General features: G+C 43.0%; 1 protein-coding gene across 1 annotated transcript in view; it reads left to right on the forward strand.

The window, feature by feature from the left end:
• Positions 1 to 25,595, forward strand: part of SLC25A46 (solute carrier family 25 member 46) — a 69,696-nt gene that overhangs the window by 16,731 nt on the left and 27,370 nt on the right. Inside the window, exons 3-4 of the mRNA XM_040343291.1 lie at positions 18,312 to 18,369; positions 24,107 to 24,184. Of these exons, the coding sequence (XP_040199225.1) occupies positions 18,312 to 18,369; positions 24,107 to 24,184 (136 nt within the window). The remainder of the gene's footprint in view (positions 1 to 18,311; positions 18,370 to 24,106; positions 24,185 to 25,595) is intronic.

The following is a 25,595-nucleotide window of genomic DNA, read 5'->3' on the forward strand; positions in this document are numbered from 1 at the left end:
TAGTGAATTTTACATTGATAAGATTTCATTGATGGAAAAATACATGCACAATTCTACCACTAGAGGGAGATGTGTTGTAAAGTATTTTAAAAACCACATCAATGAAACCTCGTAAAAGGATGATCTGTAGTACCAAAGATTGAGTGGAAATGGATAGTCAGACTTCACTCTCACTAGTGTGCTTTTCCAAGAATCTATTGTTGCACAACAATGGAAATCACATGGGACAGCACAAAGTACTTAAAGGGGTTGTAAAGGTAAACAAAATGTTTTCCCTAAATAGCTTTCTTTACCTTTACCTGTTTATCTTTGGGTAACCCCTTAATAAACGTTGTGGCCATTATTAGCCAAAATAAAGGATGGTGTGATGTTTGTTTATATATTAATTAAAGGGGTTGTAAAGGTACCTTTTTTTTTTTTTTTTTTTTTTTTTTTACCTAAATAGCTTCCTTTACCTTAGTGCAGTTCTCCTTCACTTACTTCATCCTTCGATTTTGCTTTTAAATGTCCTTATTTCTTCTGAGAACTGCTCACTTCCTGTTCTTCTGTCTGTAACTCCACACAGTAATACAAGGCTTTCTCCCTGGTGTGGAGTGTCGTGCTTGCCCCCTCCCTTTAGACTACAGGAGAGTCAGGACGCCCACTAACACACCACTCCTTTCTCTATCTGCAACGTAGAGAGCATCCTGACTCTCCTGCTCGCCCCCTCAAGGGAGGGGGCAAGCACGACACTCCACACCAGGGAGAAAGCCTTGCATTACTGTGTGGAGTTAGACAGAAGAACAGGAAGTGAGGATTTCTCAGAAGAAATAAGGACATTTAAAAGCAAAATGGAAGGATGAGGTAAGTGAAGGAGGACTGCACTAAGGTAAAGGAAGCTATTTAGGGGAAAAAATTGTACCTTTACAACCCCTTTTAATTAATATATAAACAAACATCACACCATCCTTTATTTTGGCTAATAATGGCCACAACGTTTATTAAGGGGTTACCCAAAGATAAACAAACAATCAACATCCATAACATAAATATATAATCTTAAAATGTCATAACCATAAATGATTTAATTTCTTAGTAGTCCATCCAGAACTGAACTGGATGACAAACCCCACTAACAAACGTCATGACAAGACAAAAATATTATTATTCATAAGGAAGAGAGTGCTGTAGCTGCACGACTCCTTCTTCCGCGGCGTCCCCTCAGGCTGTGAGATGGAGCGGGAAAGCCGCCGGCTTTTCTGACCACTGCCCGGCTCAATCCTGCCTGAATAGGCCAATCGGGGGCCTGTTGCTATGCTGCTCCGTAGCCTTCCATCACCCGGAGCAACCTAACTGTGAAAGAAAGGGGGGGGGGAATGAGGCAGCACTTTGTACTGTCCCATGGAGTCCTGCATGAACGCTAGGGGCTAGTTTATTATTCTTTATGGTGCCTATTCACAATACTGCAACAGTGCGATTTTTTTATTTATTTATTTATTTTTTTCTTGAAAAGGTGCAGATGTTTCTTTGGTAAAGCAATGTGTGCTCCATAGACTTCAGTGGGAGCTCATGAAAAGTGCATAAAAAAAAAGTGCATGTGTGTTTAGTGCATTTTTGGCAGTTTTTTGTTAAGTAACCAGTTTCCTTCTACAAAAAAGTCAGCTTATATAAAAATAAAAAAACGCACAGAAAAAACGAATGACTATGCAGAAGCACTAGTATGAACCTAGGCTAATAAAGCCTAGTGGCTGTTATCAGCACTGCAATGCGTTTTGATATTTTGGTGCTCATGTGAGTCAATATTTGTGATTCTGTGATGGAAAAATATATGAAATGCAAAAGTTATAAACGGAGTATAAAAATGACAGGAAATACAGGAGAAATAAAGCAAATTAAAATGAAATCTTGATCAGAGCAATGAGGCTGATTTCCAGTTGCTCGTTGGGACTGTAAGGCGTTACAATATATCCAATTTGTAAAATGGTGACATCTAATCTATGAAATCTCCTCATTGAGAAATAATAAGGGAAAAGTAGATTCTTTAAAGTGGTATTTAATGCAGAAACCGAAAAATGATATATTTTAGTTTACCAGTTGGATGTGGCGGCTGACTTTTTTTTTATTTTTTATATATTTCTGGGGGGTTATACCATTTTTAACTCTCAGGTCTTTGGTGGATTTATTGTGATTCTGTACAATTTGGCGTGGGGCACTATGATCTAAGATCTCCTTCTCAGCAATGGTGCCCAAATCTGGAGGTTATACATTCAACATAAAGGAGTAGAGTTGCACCGATGGCATTTTTTTTTTTTTGGGCGAGTACAAGTACCGATTACTTTTGGTCAAGTACTCACCAATACCGAGTAACGATACTTTGCAAAACTAGCAAATCGGGACCGCTGGAGAAGTTCCAGAATCCCATTTGTATAGGGCGGAAGTGATGTCAGCTTGGGGGTTGACCGCCTCCTTCATCACCTCCAGCAGTCTTGATTTGCTGCCATCAGAGGACCGGGACACCTATGTAGGTTATTTGGCCAGATATGTACTGTGAGTGCTTACATTTTTTAAACTGCCCACTAGATGGCGCTTTAATCATTTTCTATACACAAAGGCACAGGAACGTTGGGGGAAATCGCATGCAATTTGGACAGGCATTGCACTGCATTCCTGTTTAATCTACATGCGGTTCTTTCAGTGCGATTTGAGCCCATTTATTTTTTTATTGACACCTTTGCAGTGCAATTTGCATCAGTCTTTTAGTTTCAGGAGCATTTGGAAGAGTACAGATACTCGCGCAAATGCTTGGTATTGGTATCGGTGCATCCCTATAAAGGAGACACGTTGGACAATAAACAAACTCTATGGAACTCTTAAAGCATTGGTAAGTCCTATTTTTTTTTTTCCCCTGAAATAAAAAAACAGGTTCATACTTACCTGCTCTGTGCAATGAAATTGCACAGAGTGGGCCAGAACCTTCTTTCCTGGGGCCCCCGCCAGCACTGTCAGCTCCTCTTCTGTGTCTGGCGTCATGGCAAGCTGCTTGTTATGGGGGCAGAGGTGGGCTCGCTCCCAAACCGGGCTGTGTGCGTCAATAGACATACACAGCGCAGATTGGTCCCGCTGTCTTCTCACTGGTTTTGACTTGCCGAAGCCAGTGACTTCCGTTGCCATCAGAGCCTCCAGTGAGATCAAGAAGAGGAGAGAAAAGCTGCAACAGACGGGCACAGTGCTGGATCGAGAAGGGGGGGGCACTAGGGTGAGAAGAAAATGCATTAAGTCAAATTGCCTTTAGAACCACTTTAATGTTGTATTCTTTATTACTACTATTGTTTTTGTCTGTTTTTTACTTACTAATAATTGGGTCTTTTTTTACAAATGAATCTCAATCTAGGAGGTAACAGTCAGTGGAACAGTATTTAAAATTAACCTGAGTAATTTTTTATTTTTTGGGGGGGTAATTAAGTCATTGATTGTGTGGTGGGCTTAGGTAGATGATCTAGGTATGTGCAATATGTTTTCTGCATTCTGGGCATATGTCCCAGCATGCATTGGACCCTAAACGCAAATACCACTCGGTCCAACATCTCGCCGTGATGTATTTCGGCCTAAAACAAAATCTGTTGCTGTTACCCCTGATCACCTTTTGATAATTGCCTGATTGCGTTCCTATGTGTTAGAGTTCGACCCTTTTCACACTAGTGCACTTTTGCCACGCTAGACTGCTCCTTTCTGGCACGACAACTGCACATGAAAGTTTTTCCTCTTTAACTGTTCACATCTGAGCACTGCGTCTGCCGTATCTTTTCCTGCATACAGCATCTTTGGTGCCTGGTTTTAAACAGCGCGCCTTCTATTGAAATCAATTTGGTGCATTTTTTGAGTCGCAGTTTCCACCACCCCCTTCTGAACCATACCAGGCCACATGCACCCCATCCTGGGGCACTTTACCAAGGGGAGATCCTTTCCCCAGTGGGGCACTTTACCAAGGGGATATTCCCAGAACCTTGTCCCCTTGATGAGGACCACCACCTCTTGCCCACAACCCTTGCCCAGTGGCTGTGTGGGTCTGCTGGCAGGAAGATTATCTGAATCTGGAAGACACCTTTTGAAAATAAGATGGCCCCCAGATCTCTGCTCAGACCATGTAAATGAGTAAGGGGTACATAGTTCTACTATTTTACCAAATAAAATCATTAAGGACATTTTTTGACAAGTCCTTTATTAAAAAAAATGTCCCTCATGTATGTACATCTATCGTCAATCACATCATCCAGCAATGTAGCTCCAAGTCAGTCACAATGAACAACCGCCACCAACGCCCGACCATTCCAGTTGCTTGCCCGGTACCTAATAACACCCCCCCCCCCCCATTTGGAGTAAGTAAAGGGACAGAGTTCCCCAGTGATGCCTTGATCATACTGTATATGGTCCGATCCTACTTGGTAACCCTGTCCCTTTATGGCAACTTTTACCAAATATGAACATGTCCAGGCGAGGGAGATCCCTTCCCCCTTTTCCTATCCTGCAAGGCTGTTTGCTCAAATAAGAGTCTGGTATTGATTTTGGGGGACCCCACACCTTCTGCTCCTCCTCCTTCTTCTTCTTTTTTTTTGGTATTTTTTTTTTTTTTTTGTATTGGGTCTCCTTTAAAATTAATTTCCAGACCTCATGGGCCTGAAATCAATTGTTGAGAGGACTCTTACATAAGGGTTATTTACAAAAGGCAAATCCACTTTGCATTACAAGTGCAGTCGCTGTAGATCCGAGGGGGCCAAGGAAAATAAAAAAAAACAGCATTTTAGTTTGCACATGATTGGGTAATAAAATCAGCAGAGCTGCAATTCAAATCTACAGCGACTGCACTTCCAAGTGCACTTTGCACTTGTAGTTTTGCACTTGTAGTGCAAAGTGGATTTGCCTTTTGTAAATAATCCCCATAGTTTATTTTTAATGACGGCTCCTTTGTTTACATCATGCTGTCATCTTGCTGACAGTGGGATGAGTCACTGGTTGGTAGAATGCTGATGGATGCTGGCTCTTTATCAACCAATGACTGACTCATCTCTGGGAAGAGTCACTGGTTGTTAGGATGCTGATGGGTGTCTGCTCCTAACAACAATTGACCAGCAATGAAAATGCATCTTAACCGCATATGCATTAAAAATGCAATAAAAACACATACCACGTTTTTAAGAGAGCCAGCGAAAGCCCTACGTTATTTCATTCTATTGTTGCCATTTCTTTTTACTCTCGAGACCTGCCCCATTCTTTGTCTTCTCTGCCCCAGTGCCAGATCCTGGCTGATCTTCAGGAGCTTGATTTTAGTATGCTTCTTTTGAACCATTTCTTGGATCTTGGACACTTGGATTTATTTACGAACAGAGGGTTAGAGCCTCTGACATTTTTTTTTGTTTTATATTTTTTTTGCAGTCTGTGTTTTTGTTGAGGAGATTCACCCCTTTATTTATTCCAGTAACCATTGCCATAGAGAATTAAAGTGAAGATCAAGAGGTGGGGAAATGTCTTGGAGCTGGGGTGCCCAACAAGTGGCCCAGGGGCCACATGTGGCCTACGGAGCCCTCTGACGTGGCCTGCGACCTCCTGCTCTGGGATGGCTGGTTGGCAAGGCCAGATTGCAGGTTGCCGACCTGCCATCCGAGAGCATCAGTGTTGTAAATGAAGCCAGCGGTAGAGAAGGCAAGTGGCTTTTCAGAAAGTGCCCCACATCTGCAGGATATAATAGACGTCGATGGCAAAGTGCAGCTAACCGGCAGGAAAACCACATGTACACTGCGCCGCAATAGACCGCAGACCATCAGTGTAAAAGCAGCCTTGGGCCCCTTCCACATGATCGGTCCGACCCGATCGGACCCTCCATTCACCTCTATGGATTGGCAAATGTTAACAGACTTTTGTCCCTTTTACACCGGCCTACCTCCAATCCGATCTGCTAAAAAAAGAAACAGAAGTGGATCTGTCCCCTTCCATCTGATTGGATCAAAGGGCCCATAGATTAGATTGTACTGTGTCTGCTTTGCATATGCAGCCTGGACACAGACCTGTCATCTGCCTACTCCGCTCATTGTGGCCCGCGACTGGTTACTTTTGTTGTCTGTCGCTCTTCCATGTAAAATCGAAACAAAAATGGCGGCCATCCCTATTTATAACTAGCTTTTGGAGCAAGGTGTGCATGGAAGGGATTTGCACAGAGCAAACAAAACAAAATGTATTTCCCAGCACACTTGCCAGCTAGCCAAAAACAAAAGTCAATTACACTGTCTAACAATTTTGTAAAAAAAACAGAAGTTTTAGTTGCTCAACATTTACAAATATATGTGGAGTCTGCACTGCCTCGCCATGGCCCCTCTGTATGGTGCAATCCTAACTCTATTCTAGGAGAGTCTCCATATTGGAGTATATTTAGCAATTAATAAATTAAGGGCAGGTATGCCTGGAAGGAGAACATTGCTTCTTAAAGGCACAGGTACACACCAGAAGCCAAGCATCCACTGTCTAGAGTCTTTCTTTATGCTGGTTCACACTCCAGATCTGTTCCGGATGCTTTTCTGCATGCGTGTTTTTGACACGTTCTGGTGCGGTTTTGATGCGTTTTTACCGCGTTCTAGTACAGTCCAGTGCACATGCTTTTTTTTTTTTTTTTCTGGAGCTAGAAAGCCCTGGAACTGACTGTACTGATGTGAACTATGCCATTGGAAACCATACAATGTACTTTCCATGCGTTTTTTGGTGCAAAAAAAAAAAAGCTAATGATTATTTTTAGCATGACATGGAAAGGCAGCTTTGCAATACTTGTGGAATGTGTGCGCTTCTTGAAACCTCTTTTTTAATTTCATTCCATAAATGATAATTTTTTTTTTTTTACAAATATCTGAATAGTGTGGCGTGCTTTTTTATTCAGCCCCCTTAACTCGGATGCCCCCTATTTAGAATCTAGTAGAACCAATTGCCTTTAAAAGTCACCTAATTAGTAAATGGAGTCCACCTGTGTGTAATTTAATCTCAGCATAAATAAAACTGTTCTGTGAAGCCCTCAGAGGTTTGTTGGAGAACCTTGGTGAACAAACAGTATCGTGGACTCCAAGAAACACACCAGACGGGTCAGGGGTAAAGTTGTGAAGAAGTTTAAAATGGGTTTCAGTTATAAAAAAAAAAAAATCCCAAGCTTTGAACATCTCAGGGAGCTCTGTTCAATCCATCATATGACAATGGAAAGCGTATGGCACAACTGCAAACCTACTAAGAAACGGCCATCCACCTAAACTGACAGGCCGGGCAAGGAGAGCATTAATGAGAGAAGCAGCCAGGAGGCCCATGGTAACTCTGCAGAGATCCACAACTCTGGAGAATCTGTCCACAGGACAATTACTAGTCGTGCACTCCACAAATCTGGACTTTATGGAAGAGTGGCAAGAAGAAAGCCATAAGAATTGCCTTTTGTGAGAAGCCATGTGGGGGACACAGCAAACATGTGGAAGAATTTTCTCTGGTCAGATGAGACCAAAATTGTACTTTTTGGCCTAAAAGCAAAACGCTATGGGGCAGATCCACAGAGATCTGCACCCGCGCAGCGTATCTGAGATACGCTACGCCGCCGTAACTTTTCCGGCTTTGGTTCGATTCCATAAAGATTTTGCGCCGTAAGTTACGGCGGCGTAGTCTATCTCTCGTGGCGTAACGGCGCATAATTCAAATCGGCGATTAGGGGGCGTGTTTCATTTAAATGAAGCGCGTCCCCGCGCCGAACGAACTGCGCATGCGCCGTCCCTAAATTTCCCGCCGTGCATTGCGCTAAATGACGTCGCAAGGACGTCATTTTTTTTAACATGGACGTGAAGTACGTCCATCACGATTCACGGACGACTTACGCAAACAAAAAAATAAATTCAAATTATACGCGGGAACGACGGCCATACTTAACATTGAGTACGCCACCAAATAGCAGGTTTAACTTTACGTAAAAAAATGCGAAGGCCGCTCGTACGTTTGTGGATCGTCGGAAATAGCTAATTTGCATACTCGACGCGGGAAACGACGGGAAAGCCACCCAGCGGACGCCGAAGAATTGCATCTTAGATCCGAAGGCGTACGAAGACGTACGCCTGTCGGATCTAACCCAGATGCCGTCGTATCTTGTTTTGAGAATTCAAAACAAAGATACGACGCGGGTAATTTGAAAGTACACCGGCGTATCGGTAGATACGCCGGCCTACTCTCTCTGTGGAACTGCCCCTATGTGTGGTGGAAAACTAACACTGCACATCCCCCTGAACACACATCCCTACCTTGAAACATGGTGGTGGCAGCATCATGGTGTGAGGATGCTTTTCTTCAGCAGGGACAGAGAAGCTGGTCAGCATTGATAGGAATTGAAGGAGCAAAATACAGGTCAATCTTATAAGAATACCGGTTAGAGTCTGCAAAAGACTTGAGACTGGGGCAGAGGTTCAATTTCCAGCAGGACAATGACCCTAAACATACAGCCAGAGCTACAATGGAATGGTTTAGATCAAAGCATATTCATGTGTTAGAATGGCCCAGTCAAAGTCCAGACCTAAATCCAATTGAGAATCTGTGTCAAGGATTGAAAATTGCTGTTCAGACACTCTCCATCCAATCTGACAGAGCTTGAGATATTTTATAAAGAAGCATGAGCAAACATGTCACTCTCTAGATGTGCAAAGCTGGTAGAGACATCCCTAAAAAGACTTGCAGCTGCAATTGCAGCGAAAGGAGGTTCTACAAATTATTGATTTAGGGGGCTGAATACAAATGCACGCCAAAATGTTCACATATTTATTTGTAAGAAAAATTGAAAACCATTTATCATTTTCCTTCCACTTCACAATTACTGGTATGTGCTGCTTTGTTTTGGTCTATCACATAAAATTAATTTACATTTTTGGTCGTAACATGGCAAAATGTGGAAAATTTCAAGAGGTAATGGTATGAATACTTTTTTAAGGCACTGTAGTATTAAAATATACTGTGTATACAATAAGCTATCTAAGGCTAGCTATACAAAGGCTGATTGAGAAAAACCAGTAAGTTCCCACATCTAAGCTCAGTAGTGTGGATAGAGGGTACCACCCACTGGCACTGGCTGTTGTATTCTAATAGCCACTGCTCTTGCTGCGGTCAGTATACCTAAATAGTGACTGCATCCGATTGGCTACGGTTGCTGTTTCCTGAGATTTTCTGCCCAGCGCATTTTATCTTCAGGCCAAAGTCTGTTGGGTTTGGTGCCATCAGGGCCACCAATGGCTTGGCTTTCATCTTATTCAGCTGTGTGCATGGCCAGCAAGAAGGCTGGTACACATGGGCCAAATATTGTCTGGTTCAACAGAAAATGGATGACCCGTGTGTACTGCAGCCTGTCTGAACCTGGTTTAAAGACTGGCTATTATTGAACAGGCATGCTGGAAAACAAGCATCTGATCAGTGTATTCTGACGGGTGGCTGACCAAACACAGTAACTCAATTGGGGGGGGGGGGACACAGTGTTGACTAGTATGATGACCTCTGTTTTTTTTTTTTTTGTTTTTTTTTAACATTGTACCTACAGTATCATAAGATGGAAACTATCATGCCTGAGTTATGTGAGGGGTGGGTGGCCTTTGCAGTTTCTGTAGACGAATGTTTGCAATTTTGCTCCTATAATTCTCAGGCCGCTTTCACACATGCGTTTGTCTGTTTTACATCCATCCATCAATGGATAAAAAAACGGACATATCAATATGGAAAAATGGATGATCGTCCATTTACATCAGTTTACATCCGCTTCCAACAACATCCCATTTATTTATTTATTTTAAATGGATCAAATTCCTATTTTTGTTTCTGTTAAAAAAATGAACGGACGAAAAACTGATGTATGTGGCTAAACAGTTCATTTATTTTTTTTATGCATCTGATTTTCTTTTGGTAGTGGATGCAAAAAAATAAATCTGCAACTGATGAAAACTTCCTCCGTTGTTGTTGTTGTTGTTTTTTTTTTTGTTTTTTCTTTCGGTCTACATGTGTTCACACATGTAGACCGAAAAAAAAAAGGGCCTTATTGTGGTGTCCAGGAAGGTGTTGGTTTTTTTTTTTTTTTTTTTTTTTTTTTTTCTTGTGAGTGGTTTCATTTTTTATTTGTTTTTAGTATGGTGTCAAAGTTGTTGTGAAGCTGATAAAAAAATCTCTTGGGTAGTCCACATAATCGAAACATAATCAATGAAGGGAAAGTAAACCCTTCACTTGAGATGAGAATAGAGCCTGGACTTCTTATCTTGTAATGAATCGCCCAAATAACATTTCCAAACTGATCCTTATTGTTTCTCTGTCGGTTTCAGAACAGTCATTCATTTTATATAAGGCTCGAAGAAGGAATCCCCAAAGTCTGCAAAACTTCAATTAGAACTAACTCTAAACCTTCTCGCAGCCACATTCTAAACCTAATCTATTCAGCCCTGTGGCTGAGAGTAGACTTGGCGTTAAAGTTTTAGGCTGAACTTGCATGTTGCACCCATGTTCACTGTGTACGAATGGACCGCCCCCCACACCTCCCCGATTCCCCAATCTGACAGCTAGCAGGGATCTTCATGCCCCATGGTAGTTCATTCTCTCTTCCTGTCAGATTGTATCTGTTTACCCATATGGGATTTACAGGCACACAGATACACTGCCTGGTCTACTGGAGACCTGCATTGCACCAGCAATCTACTGATCACTGGTGCAATGTTTTACAGGCTCCAAAAAAAATGTGAAATGTAATTTTTTATTTATTTTTTATCTATCTATCTATCTATCTATCTATCTATCTATCTATCCTAAAAAATGAACTTCTCCTTTAACCAATAAAAGGTATTACTTAAAGCGGCGCTTGGCTTGTTCGCACCGTCGCCCCCTCCACTGCCACGTTTGGTACTTTTTTGGGGGTGAGGGGGCAGGTACCTGGTTTTGACAGGTACCCGCACCTACTTCTGGGTAAGATCGCCGGTCAGCAATCTATGACCTTTCTGGCCCCCCCCTCCTCCTCACTGAACACCCCCGCCCCCCAGTGCCTTCGGGTACACACACAGGTCTCAGAAGATGGCGGAAAGCATTCAAAAAGTGCATCGTGCGTGACTCATGCATGCTCGGAAAGAAACCAGCTCAGAAGCCTAAATGCTTCACTGCCAGTTTCCCTTAATTGCAATACCTGCACCCGAAGCCGGTTGACAAATCGGCTTGAGATGCATAGGATGCATTAACCACTTGCTTACTGGGCACTTAAACACCCCTCCTGCCCAGAGCAATTTTCAGCTTTCAGCGCTGTCACACTTTGAATGACAATTACTCAGTCATGCAACACTGTACCCAAATTATTTTTTTGTCCTTTTTTTCCCACAAATAGAGCTTTCTTTTGGTGGTATTTGATCACCTCTGGGTTTTTTATTTTTTGCGCTATTAATGAAAAAAGACCGAAAATTTGGAAAAAAAATGATTTTTTCTTAGTTTCTGTGATAACATTTTGCAAATTATTAATATTTCTTCATAAATTTTGGCCACAATTTATACTGCTACATGTCTTTGATAAAAATAACCCAAAATTTTTGGAAATTATTTGGTCTGTGTGAAAGTTTTAGAGTCTACAAGCTATAGTGCAAATCATAAAAAATTGTCACATCTGATCACACCTGATGTACTGAAGGCCTATCTCATTTCTTGGGACCCTAACAAGCCAGGAAAGTACAAATGCCCCCAAAATAACCCCTTTTTGGAAAGTAGACATTCCAAGGTATTTATTAAGAGGCATGGTGAGTTATTTGAAGTTGTGTTTTTTTCCCACAATTCTTTGCAAAATTAAGATTTTTATTTTTCATTTAAAAAATTTCTCAAAATTGTCATTGTAATAGCTTATTTCTCTCACATGGCATGTGCATACCACAAATGACACCCCAAAATACATTCTGCTACTCCTCCTGAGTAAAACGATACCCCATGTGTGAGACTTTTTCACTGCCTGGCCACATACGGAGGCCCAACATGCAGGAAGCGCCATCAGGGGTTTTAGGAGCATAAATTGCACATCTAACTAGTTGACTACCTATTACACTTTTGAAGGCCCTGGAACACCAGGACAATGGAATTACCCACAAAATGACCCCATTTTGGAAAGCTAATACCCCAACGTATAATCTATGAGGCATAATGAGTCTTTTGAACGGTTTATTTTTTTCCAGCAGTTTTTGGAAAATGTGGAAAAAAAATGAAAACGCATTTTTTTTACACAAAGTTGTCCATTGATAAGATATTTCCAACACATAGCATGTACATACCACAAATGACACCCCAAAATACATTCTGCTACTCCTCCTGAGTAAAACGATACCCCATGTGTGAGACTTTTTCACTGCCTGGCCACATACGGAGGCCCAACATGCAGGAAGCGCCATCAGGGGTTTTAGGAGCATAAATTGCACATCTAACTAGTTGACTACCTATTACACTTTTGAAGGCCCTGGAACACCAGGACAATGGAATTACCCACAAAGTGACCCCATTTTGGAAAGCTAATACCCCAACGTATAATCTATGAGGCATAATGAGTCTTTTGAACGGTTTATTTTTTTCCAGCAGTTTTTGGAAAATGTGGAAAAAAAATGAAAACGCATTTTTTTTACACAAAGTTGTCCATTGATAAGATATTTCCAACACATAGCATGTACATACCACAAATGACACCCCAAAATACATTCTGCTACTCCTCCTGAGTAAAACGATACCCCATGTGTGAGACTTTTTCACTGCCTGGCCACATACGGAGGCCCAACATGCAGGAAGCGCCATCAGGGGTTTTAGGAGCATAAATTGCACATCTAACTAGTTGACTACCTATTACACTTTTGAAGGCCCTGGAACACCAGGACAATGGAATTACCCACAAAGTGACCCCATTTTGGAAAGCTAATACCCCAACGTATAATCTATGAGGCATAATGAGTCTTTTGAACGGTTTATTTTTTTCCAGCAGTTTTTGGAAAATGTGGAAAAAAAATGAAAACGCATTTTTTTTACACAAAGTTGTCCATTGATAAGATATTTCCAACACATAGCATGTACATACCACAAATGACACCCCAAAATACATTCTGCTACTCCTCCTGAGTAAAACGATACCCCATGTGTGAGACTTTTTCACTGCCTGGCCACATACGGAGGCCCAACATGCAGGAAGCGCCATCAGGGGTTTTAGGAGCATAAATTGCACATCTAACTAGTTGACTACCTATTACACTTTTGAAGGCCCTGGAACACCAGGACAATGGAATTACCCACAAAATGACCCCATTTTGGAAAGCGAACACCCCAACGTATAATCTATGAGGCATAATGAGTCTTTTGAATGGTTCATTTTTTTCCAGAAGTTTTTGGAACATGTGGAAGAAAAATGAAAACGCATTTTTTTTACACAAAGTTGTATGTTTCTAAGATATTTCCAACACATAGCATTTAGATAGCAAAAATTACACCCCAAAATACATTCTGCTACTCCTCCTGAGTACAACAATACCACATGTGTGAGACTTCTACATAGCCTGACCACATACAGAGATCCAACATGCAAGGAACACCGTCAGGTGTTCCAGAGACACATAGTATGCACATACCAAGAATTACACCTCAAAATACATTATGCTGAGCAAAGCGTAAACAAAAGATTACCTGTGGTAATAGTAGCGCAGTTCTACAGCAGGATAGCACTGGTTCAGGCAGCAGGCAGGGACTTGGTCAGCAACGTCCAGGCAGGGATACTGTCCCGTCAGGGTTAGTGCAGGTGGTCAGTTCATGCAACAGGCAGAGGCATGATGGCATAGGTCCTACAGGCAGCAGGCAGAAGTAGGGCCTCGTTCAGGACAGAATGGGGACAGGGGTAGAGGCTTCTCCCACCCAAATCTCTTTGAAGCCTCCGGGCAACCAGACCCTAATCTAGGATGAGAAAACAAAAAAGTTTTCTTCATCCAGAAAAACTTTTCTGGCGCCCCTCACATATGTGAGACCCCTGTGTTCCCACTAGTTCAGTAGCAGGGTACAAGATCAGTCCATGAGGCAGGCAAAAACATGGTCAAACAGTCCGAGGTCAGTTCCAGATCAGGCAGAGGCAGTACAGAATCGTTAGGCAGAAGAATGGTCGAAAAAACAGTCCAGGGTCAATTCCAAATCGGGCAGAGGCATTACAAAATCGTTAGGCAGAATCGTGGTCAAAAAACAAGCCGGGGTCAGTTCCATATCGGGCAGAGGTATTACAAAATCATTAGGCAGAATCGTGGTCAAAAAACAAGCCGGGGTCAGTTACAGAGCAGGCGGTGGCATAAGGGGTGTGAAGGTGTGTGAAGGCAGGAACGGAGGATTAATACTTTAGTTTGGTGTGGTAACGGCGAAAACAGTTAATTATACAGAGGCCTGGTTGGGAAGGACAATCCACACAATGGAAAGATGTGTCTCGTCTGACTCCATCACTGGCGCATACCTTGCATTTTTTTTGACGTCGTCGGCCTGTTTCTGTGGGAGGGATTTTATCGGGAAAATGACGTTCGGCGAGACGACTTAAAACATCAGATCGGATGGTTTGGGGTGGGCCGTTCGGGAAAATAAGGGCAGTGATAAGGTCCTCTTGGTAGCCAAGGAACTGTTTGGGGTTTTGGGTGGAGTTGCTGTAAATTACATAAGAATTGTATATGGCCAATTGAAAAAAATAAATGGCAACTTTTTTGTACCAATGGTACGTTCTTCTTGTAGCAAGATAGGGTTCAAGCATCTGGTCGTTGAAGTCGACCCCCCCCATAAACAAATTATAGTCCTGGATGCAAGTGGGCTTTCGGATGGTGGTGCCACGCCTTCTGCGGGTTTCAACGACGGTATCATTATGGATGGAAGATAGCATGTACACGTCTCTTCTGTCCTTCCACTTCACCGCCAGAACCGCATTGTTACGCAGACTTGCTGATTCTCCTCTTTTCAGCGTTGTGTTCACCAGGCTTTGAGGAAAGCCTTTCCTATTGTTTCTGACGGTGCCACAAGCCGGGGTCTGCTTCCGGTGCAGGTTGTGGAACAGGGGAAGAGAGGTGTAGAAATTATCTACGTATAGATGATAGCCTTTTTCCAATAGGGGGTTAATGAGTTCCCAAACAATTTTGCCACTTGATCCCAAGTAGTCTGGGCAATTAGGGGGATTGATCTGGGTGTCCTTGCCTTCGTATACTCTGTAGGCATACAGGTATCCTGTGACTCGGTCACACAATTTGTAGACCTTCACGCCATAGCGGGCTCTTTTGCTGGGCATGAATTGTTTTATTTGGAGTCTGCCACTAAATTTAACAAGCGATTCATCCACACAGATGTGTTGGTCCGGGGTATATAATTGGGGGAATTTTTCTGAAAAATAATTCAGTAAGGGCCGAATTTTGAAAAGTCTGTCATGTTCTGGATGATTTCGGGGATGGCTCTGGGTATTGTCGTTGAAATGTAAGAATCTCATTATGGCAAAGTATCGGGATCTGGGCATTACGCTGGAGAAGATGGGCATGTGGTAGATCGGGTTTTTGGACCAAAAGGCACGGTAAGTGTTTTTTGGGTTGAGTCCCATACAAAATGTTAGGCCTAAAAAAATTTTAAACTCCTCCACCGTAAGGTCTCTCCACTGGAAGGGACGGGCATGGTATGACGTGGGATTATTTGCAATAAATTGCTGTGCAAATCGGTTGCACTGGGCCACAATTTCGGATAGCATGTCTTCTGTGAACATTAGATTGAAATAATCAATTGGGGTGAAATTCTCCGTGTTCACTTGGATTCCTGGCTGGGCCGTGAAAGGGGGAATGTTGGCTTCTCCTGAAGTAGCAGGAAGCCACAAGGGGTTCTGAAGGGCATAGGGAAGGCTGGCATGGGTCCTGGAAGTTTGTTGCCGAGGCACTGCGGTGCTGGCGGATGGCCCTGCAGTGCTGGCGGATGGCCCTGCAGTGCTGGCGGATGGCCCTGCAGTGCTGGCGGATGGCACTGCGGTGCTGGTGGATGGCACTGCCTCCTCACTAGAACGCCTTCGTTTAGCCGGCCGGCTATCTTCCTCCTCTGAGTCACTCAGTGTTCCGCTACTGAGGGCGGGCTCATAATTGACGTCCAACTCAGAATTTGAATTTGAAAGGGACTCTGAAAGAGAGAGCTCCCCGTTGCTCTCGTCGGGGGCAGAAATGATTTGGAATGCCTCCTGAAGGGAATAGGACCTTTTGGACCTTTTGGACATGGTTGCTGATGCAACTGCACAGGTGTGTGCTAAGCCTTCACTGATGGGCACTGATGAGGTGGAGAAGATCGGCACTGATAAGGTGGAGCAGATGGGCACTGATTGGCGGAGCAGATGGGCACTGATGAGACGGCACAGATGTGCACTGATAATGCTGCACAGATGTGCACTTATAATGCTACACAGATGGGCACTGATTGGCACAGGTGGGCACTGAGGTGGCACTGATGTGGCGGCACAGGTGGGCACTGATGTGGCGGCACAGGTGGGCACTGATGTGGCGGCACAGGTGGGCACTGATGTGGCGGAACAGGTGGGCACTGATTGGCAGCACAGGTAGGCACTGATAATGCTGCACAGATGTGCACTAATAATGCTGAACAGATGTGCACTGATAATGCTGCACAAATGGGCACTGATTGGCACAGGTGGGCACTGATGTGGCGGCACAGGTGGGCACTGATGTGGCGGCACAGGTGGGCACTGATGTGGCGGCACAGGTGGGCACTGATGTGGCGGCACAGATGTGCACTAATTGGCGGCACAGATGTGCACTGATTGGCGGCACAGGTAGGAACTGATTTGGCGGCACAGGTGGGCACTGATGTGGCGGCACAGGTGGGCACTGATGTGGCGGCACAGGTGGGCACTGATGTGGCGGCACAGGTGGGCACTGATGTGGCGGCACAGATGGGAACTGATGTGGCGGCACAGATGGGAACTGATTGGCGGCACAGGTGGGAACTGATTGGCGGCACAGGTAGCAACTGATTGGCGGCACAGGTAGCAACTGATTGGCGGCACAGGTGGGCACTGATTGGCACTGATGAGGTGGCAAAGGGATGGCACTGTATGTTCAACACGGATGGCACTGGGATGGCACTGGGATGGCACTGGGATGGGCACTGGGATGGGCACTGTAAACGGGCACTTTTTTTCACAGTAATTTACAGTAATCAGACCTTCTCTCTCCTCACACGCGCTGTCTGTGTGAGGAGGGAGAGGCGGCAATGAGAGATGATCTCATATGTTTACATTTGAGATCATCTCTCATTGGCCACACAGATCGCATCGCAAACGGCCACTCTGATTGGCCGTTTGCGGCGATCTGTAATTGGCTGTGTCCAGGGGACACGGCCAACACAGAATTTCCCCGCAGCGCGCTCGGGGAACGAACAAACAGGAGGATGTCAAATGACGTCCTCTTGGATTTTGAGGCCCGCGCTGAAGCCGTCATTCGGCTATAGCGCGGGCCGGAAGTGGTTAAAGGGTCACTAAAGGAAATGTTTTTTTTTAGCTAAATAGCTTCCTTTACCTTACTGCAGTCCTGAAACTGGATTGGTGCTGAGGAGTTTTAGACAAAGTATCGCTGCCCTCTATTGGCTCTCTGGCTCTGTACATGAGAGAACCAGCAAACAACAGCAGAAACGAAACTAAACTGCAGGCACATTATATGATTGTTTTTTATCTATTTTTAATCATTTTTAAAATAAATCAGTTAACTATTATGTCTCTATACCCTGTAAACAGTCATTTCAGCTAAAACATTTTTTTCCTTTAGTGACCCTTTGAGGTGAAAAAACACAAGGGTTTACAAGCCCCTTTAAGGGCCAGTTCACACCAGACGCAGTTCCGTACAGTTTCGTGTGCCTTTTTTCTGCACTAAAAATGCATGCACAGTGTTTTCCATGTATTCCAATGGCTCTAGTTCACACCATGCAGTCAGTTTTCGGTGCAGAAACCAACTGCATGGTGTGAACTAGAGCTATTGGAATACATGGAAAACGCTGTGCATGCATTTTGTGCCGAAAAAAATGCACACGGAACTGCGTCTGGTGTGAACTGGCCCTAAGTGTCCTTATATTAGTATTTGTAGCTGAGACTGAAGCTCCTGTTTCAAACATTCTGAATTAATCATTGGCTAAAACAGTGCAATACTCCAAATGTTTACAAGGCTTAGACCCCTTCAAATATTTAAATGTTTATGTCCTATGAATATATACATGTTGATTAGCTGTTGCTTACTTACGGTAATCTTGTGTTCTCCAAGTCTCTTTACAGAAAATGTGTTGGCTCACCCATGCATTGTCTTACGCCGTCAGTGCCAGGTAAATATAACGATTAATTGTAGTATATCTGAATGGTTGATTTATTTAACAGAACCAATGTATACCTTAAAAAATATCTAAAGCCTAAATGTATCATTTAATTTTGGATAGAATAAGGGAGGGTTACAACACTAGATAGTTGAAGGAAAATGAATTAGAAAATTATATGGCCTTTAGCTAATGAAAAGTAAAAGTTGATGGACCATTTACTCTCTGTATGGCACAGTCTTCTTTCAACCAAATGGGGGAAAAAAATCAAGGCTGGTCCCAGAGGTGTGTAAGTCATTGAAGGGCAGGCAGATGTTGCTACCTATCATCGACCAAGATATCTGCCCGTCTTCGACTACCTAAGACAAGCCATAGCTGATGGGGAAAAAAAATCATTTGAATCCCTCCCGCTGAGCTGTTGTGTTCCCCTGGGGTCGGAGAACACAGTAATTACTGCTTCCGGCTATAGCAATAAGCGCATCCTAAAAATCTGACATGCTGGTTGTACCCAAGTTGATCAATGAATCAACTTAAAGGGGCGTTCCAGCCTTTTTTATGTTTATTATAAGTCAGCAGCTACAAAAAGTGTAGCTGCTGGCTTTTAATAAACACACTTACCTGTTCCACTGTCCAGTGACGCGGCCACCCCGGAGCTTCACTCCTTTCCGCCGGCGCCTCTCCGCTGGCGCCTCCATTCTAACTGTTTCACAGGTGCATGCTGGGAATCAGGCAACCAGAAAACGCACTGGAAATGCATGAAAATCGCATATGCACTTTTTCAGTGGAGCGGTGTAAAAGCAGCCTAACTTTTTTTTTTTTTTTTTGAGAAATGCATGATGCAAGTACATAAACCTGATGGTTTAAACAGAATGGTCCATTGTGTTTCACAAGTGAAAAAAAGCTTCCATAATAGCATAGCTCCCAGTTGTCATTCATTTGCAAATGTACATCACTTGGTGTATCAAAAGGCATGTGATACCTTTTCAGTGAAGATTTGTCACATTATTTCCGTTCTTTTTTATGCACTAGTGTTTACCAAGGAACATTCTAGTATGTGTGGGCTATCCTAGTGCTGAGGTGCAGTTACTGGCACCTTGCTATACTATGCCTTTAACCACTTCAGCTCCGGAAGGATTTACCCCCTTCCTGACCAAGCCCCTTTTTGCGATACAGCACTGTGTCGCTTTAACTGACAGTCATGCAGCGTTGTACCCAAACAAAATTTACGTCTTTTTTTTTTTTCTCCACAAATAAAGCTTTTGATCACCTCTGCGTGTTTTTTTTTTTTTTTTTTTGCACTATAAACAAAAAAGCGGCAATTTAGAAAAAAAATGCTATAATAAATATCACAAAAAAATATATACAAAAACAAATTTCTTCCTTTAGTTTAGGCCAATATGCATTCTTCTACATATTTTTGCAATAAGCGTATAGTGATTGGTTTGCGCAAAAGTTATCGCGTCTACAAAATAGGGGATAGATTTGTGGCTTGCTTTTTTTTTTATTTTTTTTTTTTTATTATTCTTTTTTTTAATCAAAAGTACACGTAAACAAAATATAAATTTGCATAGGTAATTAAGAAAAAAAACATACACCCTCTTACAACCCTTGTATCCTATTTACTTCTGAGTTGTCCAGCCAGAGGTCCCGACCACTCCCCTTTCCCCCGCCCCCCCCCCCCCCCCACCCACCTCTCCTCCACCTCCTAACTTTATAAAATTGGGCAGTTTTTTGGGCATTATTATATATTTCTTTTAAATTAGTAATGTCGTTTTTTTTTGTTTTTTGTTTTTTTCGTGACTGCGACATTGCAGTGGACAGATCGGACACTTTTGACACTATTTTGGGACCATTGACATTTATACAGCGATCAGTGCTATAAAAATGCACTGATTACTGTGTAAATGTCCATGGAAAGGGGAGCGATCAAGGGGTTAAGATCACCGGGAGCAGTGGATCCCTGTCATGTTGCTAGGCAGAACAGGGAAATGCTTTGTTTACATCTCCATGTTCTGCCTTTACAATTACAATTACTTCTACAATTTAAAAAAATAAAGGTACTTTGGATCTAAATAAAACAGGATACATGTAATGTATGTACAGTGCCTTGCGAAAGTATTCGGCCCCCTTGAACTTTGCGACCTTTTGCCACATTTCAGGCTTCAAACATAAAGATATAAAACTGTAATTTTTTTTGAAGAATCAACAACAAGTGGGACACAATCATGAAGTGGAATGAAATTTATTGGATATTTCAAACTTTTTTAACAAATAAACTGAAAAACTGGGCGTGCAAAATTATTCAGCCCCTTTACTTTCAGTGCAGCAAACTCTCTCCAGAAGTTCAGTGAGGATCTCTGAATGATCCAATGTTGACCTAAATGACTAATGATGATAAATAGAATCCACCTGTGTGTAATCAAGTCTCCATATAAATGCACCTGCACTGTGATAGTCTCAGAGGTCCGTTTAAAGTGCAGAGAGCATCATGAAGAACAAGGAACACACCAGGCAGGTCCAATATACTGTTGTGGAGAAGTTTAAAGCCAGATTTGGATACAAAAAGATTTCCCAAGCTTTAAACATCCCAAGGAGCTCTGTGCAAGCGATAATATTGAAATGGAAGGAGTATCAGACCACTGCAAATCTACGAAGACCTGGCCGTCCCTCTAAACTTTCAGCTCATACAAGGAGAAGACTGATCAGAGATGCAGTCAAGAGGCCCATGATCACTCTGGATGAACTGCAGAGATCTACAGCTGAGGTGGGAGACTCTGTCCATAGGACAACAATCTAGCTAGCGGTGCGGTATTAGCCCCCGCTAGCGGCCGATGAAGGGTTAATACCGCCCGCAATGCGCCTCTGCAGAGGTGCATTGCGGGCGGTATTACCGCGGTTTCCCATTGTTTTAAATGGGAAGGAGCGCTGAAGGAGCGGTATACACGCCGCTCCTCTCACCGCTCCAAAGATGCTGCTGGCAAGAGATTTTTTTCTCTCCCGCCAGCACATCGCCTCAGTGTGAAAGCCCTCGGGCTTTCACATTGAGTATGCAGTGCGGGAGTTTTTCAGGCTGTATAGCAGCGCTATTTTTAGCGATGTACCGCCTGAAAAACTCCTCTGTGTGAAAGGGGTCTTACTGACAATTGCGCGGTCGTTGACATTGTACCCAAACAAAATGTGCGCCCTCTTTTCCCCACAAATAGAGCTTTCTTTTGGTGGTGTTTGATCACCTCTGCAGTTTTAATTGTTTGCGCTATAAACAAAAGAACAGCGTCAATTTTGAAAAAAACACTATCTTTTACTTTTTTTTTTTTTATAATAAATATTCCAATTATTTATTTATTTTTTTAAATAGATGTTTTGTTCAGTTTAGGCTGATATGTATTTTACATATTTTTGGTTAAAAAAATCGCAATAAGCGTATATTGATTGGTTTGCGCAAAACTTATAACGTCTACGAAATAGGGGAAAGAATTATGGCTTTTTTTTTATTTCATTTTTTACTAGTAATGGCAGCAATTTATTTTTTTATCGGGACTGCGACATTATGGAGGACACATAGGACATTTTTGGGACCATTGACAATTTTACAGCGATAATTGGGGCGGTCAAGGTGTTAATTGTGTTCCCTATAATTGTTCTAACTGAAGGGGGATGAACTTACATGGGGAAATTGCAGATCGCTGTTCATGCTTTGTATGAACAGACGATCAGTCATTTCTCCCCCTGAAAGCGTTCTCGTTCTGTCACGCGCAATCGCCGGGTGCCTGGTGGTCACCACCGCGCCTGCTGGGCACTCGCATCAGCTCCGGGGGCAAGCAGCGGGCGCGTGCCCCTAGTGGCCACAGGGCGAATGGAAACCATTTTGCCGCAGTAAAACTATGGCGGCTGGTCGGCAACTGGTTAAGCAGGCTATAATAGAATTTTGTTTTTGAAGAACATTTGTTCGACCTGCTAATCATTATAGGGTCAAATGGACAATTCGAAACAATTCGAAGGAGCGGGATGGAAAATCTTTGTGGAACAAAGGAATTTCTAACATTGTATGTGCTCTTTGTTCAGTTCAGTTAATTACATTCATTTCAAAATCCAGTGTTAAAAGCAAACACAATTTTGTCATCAAATGTACTGAGAATTTTTGTACAAATGTTGATCGACATTTGTACAAACCTTCACCTGATAATTTGTTAGTGTACAGCCAGCTTTTTCCACTCCACTGGAAAAGCAAGGGACGTACGCTTGGAGAGCATCATGGTCCATCTGGGGAGAGGGTAGTGTTGGCAAACTAGCGGATTAAGATGAACATGACTAACAAATTAAAGCCAAAGTCCATCTAACACTTTTTAGTTTACAGAAGCAGGCTTCTTTTCCTTTTTGAATTAAATGGTTTACATGAAAGTGGCCATTGTAAGCACAGTTTTACATGTTTTGTCTCAACCCTCTAACTGCTACTTGTCTGGGCAGCTTGTTCTGTTGACAAATAACAGACTTACTGGTTAGATCACCAAGTGAAAAAAAATACCTAAACAAGATCACATCTTATGCCGCGTACACACGATCATTTTTCGGCATGAAAAAAACAAAGTTTTTAAAAAATGTCATTTAAAATGATGGTGTGTGGGCTTCACATCATTTTTCGGGTTCTGAAAAACGAAAAAAAATAATTCCGAACATGCTGCATTTTTTAACGACGTTTTAAATTATGTCGTTTTTCGGGTTGTTAAAAATTATCGTGTGTGGGCTAAAACGACGTTTAAAACCTATGCATGCTCAGAAGCAAGTTATGAGACGGGAGCGCTCATTCTGGCAAAACTACCATTCATAATGGAGTAAGCACGTTAATCACGCTGTAACAGACAGAAAAGCGTGAATCGTCTTTTACTAACACAAAATCAGCTAAAGCAGCCCCAAGGGTGGCGTCATCAGCATGGAACTTCCCCTTTATAGTGCCGTCGTACGTGTTGTACGTCACCGCGCTTTGCTAGAGCATTTTTTAAAATTGATGATGTGTAGGCAACGTCATTTTAATGATGAAGTTGGAGAAAACGACGATTTTTTTCATGCCGAAAAATGATCGTACGCGGCATAATTGCTGAGCTTCGATTTATATTGCATTTTTTTTTTGTTTTTGGGTTTAATACTAATATTAGTTAATAGAACAAGTATGGGCGGGGAGCTGCGGTGGCTCAACGCGATTGGCACTGTGCTGACAAGCCATTCACCTCTGCAGCTAGGGGTTCGGATCCCGGTCTCGGCTTCATGTGAATTGAGTTTGGTGGTCTCAGCCCGGCTCCCGGTGGGTGTGCTATGCAAGGTAAGCCTGTGCTTAGTACGCCCACCCCCCTCCCACAAAAACCACCACACCTACACACGCACTCTAAATTGGGTTAACACACGCACTTTGACCACGCGGTCTCTAAAAGAGAGGCGAAGGACTAATGGGGCTGGTTGAGCTAATCCTCTCACTCCCTTATAGGGAGTCCCTCTGCCCCGTTGAGCTTCAAAGCGGAGCAGGTAGGACCCCCTCACACACCCGCCATTGCCACCCGGGGCATGGAGAAAGATGGCAGATTGCCTCTGGGGGAGGCCTGCCTACTCCCAACTCCTGCAGTCCGGCTCCTCTCTCGAGTACACGCACAAAATACACTTTAAAAAAAAAAAAAAAAAGAAAGAAAAAAAAAAAAAAAATAGAACAAGTATGGAATTGGCTTGAAATTAGTTTATAAATGAATATTTTTTTGTCTTGCAGGTCAACTACCATGCAAGGAATTACCATCTTTCACCGTTTAGCATTGTGAATATCATGTATAGCTTTACAAAGACTCAGGTATGTTTGCAATTTGTGTGGTTTTTGGCATCTCATGATTGACATTGTTGTAGAAGTCTGCTCACCTCTAATGCCGCGTACACACCATCACTTTATGTGATGAAAAAAAATGACGTTTTTAAAAACGTCACTTTAATTGACTGTGTGTGGGGGAAAACGTCGTTTTATGTCTTGTAAAAAATGACCAAAATAAATTGAAGCATGCTTCAATTTTATGTGCCGTTTTTCAAAAGTGCACTTTTTACTTCACAGAAATTGACCGTGTGTAGCAAAAAACGTCGTTTTGTAAGACGTTTTTTCATCCACACATGCCCAGAAGCTACTTCAATGGTAAAACGTGGTGGAACGTAACCTCACTTTGCAAGATCATTGTGAGAAAACGATGGTGTGTAGGCAACTTCGTCTTTGAAAATTGAAGTTTCAAAAACGTCATTTTTTACTTCACAGAAAGTGTCGTTTTTTTTCATCACATAAAGTGATGGTGTGTATGCGGCATAAGGCCCCTTTCACACTGACACGTTTTTCAGGCGGTTTAGCGCTAAAAATAGCGCCTAAATACCGCCTGAAAAAATCCTGCCCTGCAGTCTTCAGTGTGAAAGCCCGAAGGCTTTCACACTGAAGCGGTGCGCTAGCAGGACCACTCCAAATCTCCTGCTAGCCGCATCTTTGGAGCGGTGAAGGAGCGGGTTGTTTACCGCTATTCCACAGCTCCATCCCATTGAAAGCAATGGGAAACCGCGGTAATATCACCGGCAATGCGCCTCTGCAGAGGCGCATTGCCGGCGGTATTAACCCTTCGGCCGCTAGCGGGGGTTAAAACCGCACCGCTAGCAGCCGAATATTGCGGTAAACGACGGTATAGCGGCGCTAGAAATGGCATCGCTATACCTCCAGCGCACCTTCTGCGCCCAGTGTGAAAGGGGCCTAAGACCCCTTTCACAAAAAGGGCGTATTGCAGGCGCTATAGCGTTAAAAATAGCGCCTGCAATCCGCCTTTAAACAGCTGCTCCATTGTCTCCAGTGTGAAAGCTAGAGGGCTTTCACACTGGAGCATTGCGCCAGCAGGACGGTAAAATAAAGTCCTGCTTAGCCACATCTTTGCAGTGGTGTGTTTACCGCTCCTCCACCGCTGCTGGCCATTGAAATCAATGGGACAGCGCGGCTATACAAATTGCGGGCGGTTTTAACCCTTTTCTCGGCCGCTGGCGACCGAAATGTGCCGCAAATCCGCCCATTACGGCGGCGGTAAATATAGCAGAGTTTTACTGGGACGCTATTGGCGGCTCAGTGTGAAAGGGGTCTAAATCAAGTTAAATGACTAAAGGCAAACGGTAATGATGTTTGGTCAGTTGTATTTTAATATTGTTTTTGAAGTTTATCAACTGATATTTTAAATAATGTTATTTGTATA

The sequence above is a fragment of the Rana temporaria genome, chromosome 1, assembly GCF_905171775.1.
Source record: "Rana temporaria chromosome 1, aRanTem1.1, whole genome shotgun sequence".
NCBI lineage: Eukaryota > Metazoa > Chordata > Amphibia > Anura > Ranidae > Rana > Rana temporaria.